The sequence below is a fragment of the Tauraco erythrolophus genome, chromosome 28, assembly GCF_009769465.1.
Source record: "Tauraco erythrolophus isolate bTauEry1 chromosome 28, bTauEry1.pri, whole genome shotgun sequence".
NCBI lineage: Eukaryota > Metazoa > Chordata > Aves > Musophagiformes > Musophagidae > Tauraco > Tauraco erythrolophus.
In genome coordinates, this window is record NC_141492.1 from 3,176,170 (window position 1) to 3,184,665 (window position 8,496).

The following is an 8,496-nucleotide window of genomic DNA, read 5'->3' on the forward strand; positions in this document are numbered from 1 at the left end:
TTGGAATTAGGATCCCGCATGGTGGCTCCTTCCCACGGAGCTGCAAGGAGGAGGAAGGAGGAGGAAGAAGGATGCTCCGACAGCCCTGATGCTGGGAGCTCGGAAACTGGGGCGCAAACCTTGGCAAGGCTCGGCAGGACCGTGGGGCTCACGGGGTCTCACGGGGTCCCCGGCAGCGGAACGAGCTGACGGCCGTGCCACTCCGGTTGCCACACCCCGGTCTACAAAATCCTCCGACATGGGCTGGCAGCGGGGCCGGGGCTGCCCGGCTTGGAGGGCACCTATGGGGAGCCCTTCGCCCACTGTGGGGGCTGCTGCCACTCGCCACCCACCATGCCAGGCCCCCACTCCTCTGGCGAAGCGGAGGAGATGCCTGTCCCCAGTATGTGCTGGTGGTGGTGGGTGGACTGGGGCTGGGTGGGGGTTTTAGGGCAGGGGGCAGCGCCCCTCCCCGATCCCCCCCACGCTGCACTGGGGAAGGGCGGGAGCGGGGCGGAAGGGACCCGGTGTGGGGATGGAGGCGCTGGAACAAGCGCCCCGCGGACCCCCACGCCCGTCCTCGCCTTCCCACGGGTGTCACACCCCCACGGCGCACCCAGAAACCCCCCGCCAGGGTGGGCGAGCGGTGACTTTTCGCGGGACCCCTCGGTGCTGCCTGCGCTCACCAGCGCCCTCCTAAAACGCTCGTCCAAAAGCGCCCCGGCACCACGGCACTCCCACGCGGGACCGCCGCACCCGCGCGGGACCCCGCCACCCGCCCGCGTCCCCGCCACCCGCGCGGCTCCGTGCGGACCCGAGGGAGTCCCCGTGCCCGGCACCGTCGTGCCCGACCCGCGCCGCGATAACGGCACCGGCCCACGCACGCCGGGCGCGCACCCACGGGCCGCGGGCGCGCTCCCGCCCCGGGGTGGGGTGGGGGGGGAAAACCTCCCGCGGCGCGCTCCCATTGGCTGCTTCGTAGCAAGCCCCGCGCCGCCATTGGCTGGCACTGCCCACAGGCCCCGCCCCCCCGCCGCCGCCGCTCTCGGTCCTGCTCGGGACTTGGCAGCAGCCGCGGGCGGGAGCCCCGGACCCGCCGGGGACCGGGCACCGCGCACGGGCTGCGGGGGCACCGCCGTGCCCGGGCAGGGAGAGGCACCGCGGGAAACGAAACCCCGCCCCTGCCCGGCCCCGCCCCGCCCCGTCCCGCCCCGTCCCGCCGGGGGCACCGGAGCAGCCCCGGTCCTGGCATCGCGCACCCCCGAGGCAGGCAGCAGGTAAGGGCCGGCCGGGCTCTGCTGCCCGCCGGTGCAGCGCTGCCGGGATCGGGCCCCCCTCGGTAACCCCCGGTTCACCCCGGTTCCTCCCGGTCCATGGGGTGGGGGGACTCGGTATCGGCTCGGTTCGTGCTTCCGACTCCGGGACCGGCAGCGGGGCGAAGCCTGACGTCCCCGGAGGCAAGCGCAGCTGCCGGGCCATCGCACTGGTCCCCCACGGTGTCGCCGAGCACCGGCGGTTCCCCTGGCCCGCGGGGCAGCGTGGCCCCGGGGGGACACACCGAGGGTTTAGGGAGCCCGAGGGGCGGGAGCTGCTGGGTGGGCAGAGCCCGGGGCTGTTCCCGGGAGCCCCTGGCCGTGCCTCAGTTTCCCCAGGTGGGTAAAACATGGGGAAAGGGTGATTTCCCCCCAAAACCAGGGGGAAATCCAAGGGGGGCTTGAAACGCTGCTGGAACGGGAGCTTGGAGAAAGCACCGGAGCCTCCGGCCATGGGGATGTCTCGCCCGGAGCCCGTGTGCGAGAGCAGGGCCGGGTGCCCATGGCAGCGCTTGGCTTCGCGCATCGCCTCATCCTTCCTCCGCACCCGGCCGCTGCCCGTCCCTGGGCTTGAAGGGATGAAATTCCTCCATTCCCAGAGAAACAAATCCCTTCGGCGAGGCCGGATCCCTCCTGGAGCAGCAGGCTTGGATGTAAAACTTCCCAACTCCCACCAACCAAAGCTTTATTGGCTCTGGAGTGTGAAAGGATTTGGGCTGTAAATATTCTTTACTGACCCCAAGCCCAGCACCGGATCCAAATTATCCCGCGGAGCTTTTCTTCCCTCCCGCAGCGGCTTTGTCCTCGCTGATTCCGGTGCAGGAAGCATGTGATGCACCGAGGCCCTGCCGTGGGACAGCCGGACAGACGGCCGGTGGTTTGACCTCTGTTTTTCCCCCCTCCCTTCTCCTCCGGCTCCGTTTTCCACTTCCCCATGAGTCTCCTGAGCCTCTGGCTGCTCTGGTCGAAGGAGAAAGGAAGTTGGTGCCGGAGAGAGCGGCTTGATGGCAGCTCAATAAAGAAAAGGAGGAAATGGAAGGCGAGACAGATGCTTCAAAATAACCCCCCCTTCCTCTTCCTCCTCTCTGTAAAATAATCCCCCCTTCCTCCTTCTCCTCCTCCTCTTCCTCCTCTCCGTGCTGCAGCTGCCTCCGCACTCCAAGGCACGGTAATCCCAGGAAGATTCCTCAATACGGCGCCAGTTCAGTTCCCCCATCCCAAATCGGCACCGGGCAGCACCTCGGGATTTTACCCCCACCCCAAGTGCCGGAGCAACTGCGGTCAGTACTGGCTTCATATGCCAAGATCCCTTTCCCACGCGGTGCTGGCAAACGGGAAGCGCCGGCGGGATTCACCACCCACGCCTGGCATTGGCATTGCCAGAGCCCCCTCGGATCGGCCGCCCGGTTTCTTGCACAGACACGTTGGAGTTGCCGGGGCGGATAACCAAAAAACTTCTGCTCCTTCCCACAGGTGCCCGCGCCGAGGCTGTGAATGCAGCCCCGGTGTGGGCACCTACGAGAAGGAGATTATGGGATGGAGGCATTCAGATCCTGGTTCCAGAGACGATGGAACGTTTGGCAGCACCGCTGGCACCAGCGCCGGGACCGAGCGGAGCAAGATGCACCATGCGGTTGCCTGGCCGAGGTGATGCCGGTGCATCTCCAGCCTCGTGGCCGGCTGCAAGGAGCCGCGGCGGCCGTGGATTTTTGCCAGCCTTGCCAAGAAATGAGTTTTTCCTCGGGCGAGGTGTTTACTTAGTGGCTTCCTCTCTGGCCTCACCCGGCTCGGCACACACGCGCCGAATCCGGCGGCTCTCGGTGCTGTTTGCACCCATGGCAACGTGCGAGGGACGGTTGTTGCAAAAGGCAGCGTGGCTCCTTCCTCCTCCTCCTCCTCCTGCGCCGCTGGTAAAATGGGGTCTGGAAGCTGGAGGGGTCAGAGATGGTGGGGGACGGGCCGGTGGCGGCGGTTGGGCTCTCCGGTTACATCCCCGTGCCGCGCCGGCGCTCTGACCCGTCTTCTTGTAATCCAGCGCGGCGGTGGCGGGGTTTAATTAATTAATGGGGTTGAGGGCGCAGGGAGCTGGTGAAAAGCGATGCTGGGGGACAGAGCGGAACAGTGGGATCCCACCCACCCCCCCATCCCTGGATTTGGGGCACTGGGGGTGCTGGGGTGCGGAGCAGGGGCGTTTTCTGGAGGAACCAGCCCTCGGGATGGAGGGAAAACCGGGGCAATGTGCCCTGGTGAAGGTTCACCGCAGGTGGGGAGACGGTGCTTCTGTGTCGGAGGAAACTTGTAGCAAAGTGGCTACAAGTTAATATGGCCCCGGCGAGGAAGAGGAGGAGGAAGAGGAGGCTGAGGTGCCTCTGCTCTCAGCTGGAGCTTGGCACAGCCCTCCCCTCGCGCCGCGCTCATGCTCCGCGCTGCTCTGTAAATTATTTAAGCGCTTTTGCTTTCCTACATGAAATATTCAGCCCGGTGCCGATGGAGCTGGGGGGGCTTGGGGGGGCAGCGGGCACCAGGAGCCGCTGGTGTGTACCCGGTGATGGAGACGGTGGGGGCAGTGGGATCTTTGGGACAGGTAGAAATGACCCTGGCACAGCGCCGCTGCTGGATTTGTCCCCTCTGCTGTAAAGGAGCTGTCGGCTGTGACTCTGCCGTGGCACGTGCCAGCACCACTGACTCCAGGGGCTGGTGAGATGACGGTCTCGTGGTCCTTCTCCCTTTGGAGACAGGAGCTTTAATTAATGTTTTTTAACGAGAGGGCCGGACCCTGCTCTTGCTTGCGCCCGTTGTGGGGTAGGAGATGTTTTAGGGGAGGTCCCCGTGGGATGCGGGCTGAGGTTGGATGAGATGCTCGTGGGTACCAGCCTGGTGGAGAGGAACACCAGACCTGCTGGCGGAGGTGCCAGCAGGGCTGTGTCCTCTGCCAGCGCTGGATTCAGCCCTCGGGATGCTGCTGAGCCCCGGCACTGGCACGCGTCCCTCCCCAGGACAGGGACTTGGGCTGTGTCACCACATCCCCCATCACACGGGACGTCCGGATGGCCCAACCTTGGGCCGAGCCCTCGCACCACCGCTCAGGGCTGCAAAACACCCCCCGAGACCTGCAAAATGGGTGGAAGAACCCCCCAAAAAAGGGCTGGGACTATCCCCAAAGCCACCGTTGGGACCACAGCACCTCCGCGCTTTTCCGGAGCAGGGAGGGACTCGGTGACAGCAACGCCCGGCTGCTCTTTTTCAGTGGCAGAAGTTGGTTTTTGAGGGCGTTTTCATTAAAAAAGAAGAAGAAAGGGGGGGAAAAAAACAAGCCCTGAGTAGGGCTGGAAACTTCAGCGACAGGAAGGAAACGGGGTGGTTTGTTTCGGTCTTGAGTTTGCTCGTCGGGGCAAGACTTGCTTCTTCTGCGCGCCGACAGCAGCCCCTCTGTGAACAATGGGGTCGCAGGGCCCTTCCCGGCAGGAAAACGGCTCGTTGCAGTGAAATCTGCCGGTTGGTGCTGAGTCAGCAGGTCCTGGTGGGACAGAGCGTGGTGCGGAGGGTGCTGGGTCAACCGGCCTGGTGCTGAGTGGGAACGAACGTGCCGGAAGGTGAGCTTGGGTTTCCTTGGGGCCTGCAAAACAGCCCATGGGTGCTGGAGAAGGAGGCAGTCACGTTTTTGGAGTCTAGGAAAGGCCCTCTGCCACCACGTCGTGCCTCAGTTTACCCCCATGAGTGATGCTTGTTTTCCTGGTCCCTGGCAGGAGAGGGCTGCGGGGCAGCCGGGTGTTATTCGGTGCTGGGAGCAGAGGGTCGATGCCAGTCGCTAACTGGGAGCCGTGGGTGCACAGGGCAGCTTGTCAGAGCCGGTGGTTCCTATTTTTTGCTGGGCTCCGTAGGTGGAATTTGCACTTGCTTTATGGCTCTGGTCACCGAACAGAGAGCTCAGGCATGGGAATTGCTATTTATCCGGGCACCGCCGCCGGTGAGGTGCCCAGGACACCCCACGGGACACGAGGGAGGGGACTTCCAGGGTGCCAACACCGTGGCAAAGCCCCGCTCTTTCCGGAAAAAGGAAGCAGAGCGAGTCCCCCGAAGAGCCAAGGGAGAGAGGACGGAGCCGCGCTGCCTCTGCCCATCCTGCCCATCCCTTGGGCTCGGCTCTGGCACCATCTCACACATGGGACTGTTGGCATTAAATGAGCCTGACCCGCTCGGGAGCTGCCGACGGCTCTGCCAGAGCAGCCTCTGCTTTGTTGTTTCTGTCTTATTAAACGCGAGAGCTTCGGCTCGAAGCTCGCGCTGGCAAAAAATCAATGTTTTCCCATCGAGGGAAATACTTACAAACCTCCGTGTTTTTCCTGAAGGCTGTAAATAACGCCGCATGCGGCAGCTCCGTTACCGCTCGCTTAATTCACGCCCTGGCAGAGCCCCGGCTGCCCTCGGGCTCCGGGAGCCAGCGGCTGGATGGTGCTGGGGCTCATCTGGCACAGTCACCCTTGCACGACCCGCTGCGGTGAGATGGAGCCTCGATCACCGTGGGGTGATCAGGGCAGCACCGTGGGGTATCTCAGCCCTGTGGAAACCCAGGGTTTGCTCCCAAGAGCCCGGTGTGCGCTCCCGTGGTGGTAGGAGCGGGATCGAGGATCCCTGGAGGGGTCTGGGATGGGTGGTGGCTTGACTGGGGGTGTCCACAGTGCTGCCCACGATGGGGATGGACTCAGTTCTGTGCTAGAATAACCTTAATTTTCCTCTCCTTTCCATATCCGTGGCCAATTTATCCCCCTCCATTCTCACACCGGCAGCATCCTTTGGCTTAAACAGCTCTTCTCCCTTCCCCGGTGCTGTATTTATAGCGCAATCCCATCCCTTCCCCGCTCCCGCTTTGCCAGGCTGACCGTGCCACGTGCCAGGCTCTTGCATAAGCAACCCCTGTCTCTGCCCACCCATCCCGGCGCGGGAGCCGGTTGTTATCGCGCTGTTCTCGCCTCCCCGCGATTTGTAGCTCTGCGATTTCCCGGGGCAAGATGCGTCTCCAGGGTCGGCGTTTTATTCCTTCGCAGCAGTTTTTTAAAGCCGTAATCTGATGGATTTAGTCCCGCCGGGGTGCGGGGAGTCGGGCTGTAGGTGAGCGGGGGGGTGAGGTTTCTGGCTCGCCGAGTAATTCGCCTCCATGCGATGCTCGTGCCGGCTCCGGAAGAAGCGGAGCCAGCGGCAGAATGAGTCCAAGCTCTGCCAGCATGGCTGTACCAGGTCGGGTAGTGCCGGGGAAAAGGGCTTTGCCACACGTCGGTGGGTGCTGCAAACTGGCCGTGCCGCCCCAGCCTCGGCAGATGCTGGGCTGTACGCCCGCACGCGGCCGCGCTGCCTGCGGCGGGTGACTCAGCCCTCACCTGGGTCACCCCCAGCTCACCCTGCAGGAAATGAGTCAGGTTTTAAGGAAGAAAAAGACTGTTAAAAGGATGGGGCAAGAGTCCTTTCTGCACCGGGAGGAGGGCAGCACCAGACGCAGGAGGGAGACGGGGATGGAGGGTTGCGGGCGATGCTCAGGTAGGGAGACCTCACTCGCCTCCGATGCTGCCCGTTGCGCTGTAGCTTCTTCCCCAGAGTTCGAGGGAAGGAAGGTGGGGACGCCCTGTAACTCATCCCACCAACAAAACCCAGGGCGTAAGCTCAGCTCTCACCTGCCCCAGCACCCAGGAGCTCCTCTCGGTCTTGCCGTTGGCCCGAGATGCTCTTTCTCCTATTAAAAGGCTGCGTGGGGAGGAGACGGGATGGAGACTGATCTGGGGCGTGGGCTGAACTCTGTGTTTGCCTCTTCCCTCTGCAGAGATGGACACCTTCAGCACCAAGAACTTGGCCCTGCAAGCCCAGAAGAAGCTCTTGAGCAAGATGGCTACCAAGACCATAGCCAACGTCTTCATTGACGACACCAGCAGCGAGATCTTGGATGAGCTCTACCGGGCCACCAAGGAGTACACTCACAACCGCAAAGAGGCCCAGAAGATCATCAAAAACCTCATCAAGATTGTCATGAAGTTGGGCGTGCTCTACCGCAACGGGCAGTTCAACCCCGAGGAGCTGCTGGTGATGGAGCGCTTCCGCAAGAAGGTGCATACCTTGGCCATGACAGCCGTCAGCTTCCACCAGATAGACTTCACCTTTGACCGCAGGGTCATGTCGGGTGTGCTGACGGAGTGCCGGGACCTGCTGCACCAGGCTGTCAACGGCCACCTGACGGCCAAATCCCACTCCCGCATCAACCACGTCTTCAATCACTTTGCGGACTACGAGTTCCTCTCGGCTCTCTACGGGCCGTCCGAGCCCTACCGCACCCACCTGAAGAGGATCTGCGAAGGGGTTAACAAGATGCTGGAGGAGGACAGCATATGAAGTTGGTCAAGATGGGCCATTGGCAGCAACTGCTGGACTCTGCCTCCTGTGAGACCGAAGAAAGGACATACGCCTGTTTTGACCATCACAAGGCCTCATGTCTCCTCTGCAGTGCTAGCTCATTTTCTCCTCCTTTATACAAAAGATTGAACCTCTTGACTTTGTCTAACCCTCGCCTGGGGTCTGCAAACCCCCCCTGCGCTGGGCCGAGTCCTTTCCAGGTGATCCTGGGCTTCTGGGCTCCTGCTGTACAGTTTGATTTCCTTTGTCCACTAAGTGCTCTTAGCTCAGAGTCCAGGGGACTGGACTCTTCACCTTGAAACTCTATTGTAACCCTCCTGGGGGAAAACCAAACCAAAGACTCGCGGTGTGCAACAAACACCTCCAAGGTGTCTCTGAGCAGGTGGGCAGTTGCTTGGATGAACGGTTGTAAGACCTTATTACCATGGTTGTCCTTCAGCAGCTCCACAACATGGTGGGAACAAATCATGGTCCAGACTTGTGCTGCCCAGGGTGGGAAGGTGCTTCTGCACCTTGCAGGCTAGAAGGGGCTTTGACCTCTTAAAAGCAAGACAAGTCCTTCAGAGCAGAAGGATCCCACCTTACCTGGAGGAGCGGCTGTCCCTTGGGGCAGGGAGGGAGCTGGAGGGACACCCGTTCATCCAAGACCCAACTGCCCCCCACCAACCTCCCAACAATGGTACCACTGGGACGGCTCCGACACCTTCTATGGTGTTCAGCCGAAGCTCTGCCTGGGATTTCCCACATTTTCCGTGTCCTTGACTGAGTTATGGATGTTATTTTTTAGCAAACTCTGTAGCCCTGATGA

The 8,496-nt window shown here is 62.3% G+C and overlaps 1 protein-coding gene across 2 annotated transcripts; it reads left to right on the plus strand.

The window, feature by feature from the left end:
• Nucleotides 1–1,237: 1,237 nt before the first annotated feature.
• Nucleotides 1,238–8,105, plus strand: TIPE1 (TNF alpha induced protein 8 like 1). 2 transcript variants are annotated; one of them, XM_086627915.1, is made up of 2 exons: nucleotides 1,238–1,256; nucleotides 7,105–8,105. In XM_086627915.1, exon 2 carries the CDS (start codon nucleotides 7,107–7,109, stop codon nucleotides 7,665–7,667), a length of 561 nt encoding a protein of 186 aa, XP_086484041.1. In that variant the 5' UTR covers nucleotides 1,238–1,256; nucleotides 7,105–7,106; the 3' UTR covers nucleotides 7,668–8,105. The 2 variants fall into 2 exon arrangements, with proteins under 2 accessions (XP_086484041.1, XP_086484040.1); XM_086627914.1 differs by lacking the exon at nucleotides 1,238–1,256 and adding an exon at nucleotides 4,699–4,885.
• Nucleotides 8,106–8,496: the final 391 nt, after the last annotated feature.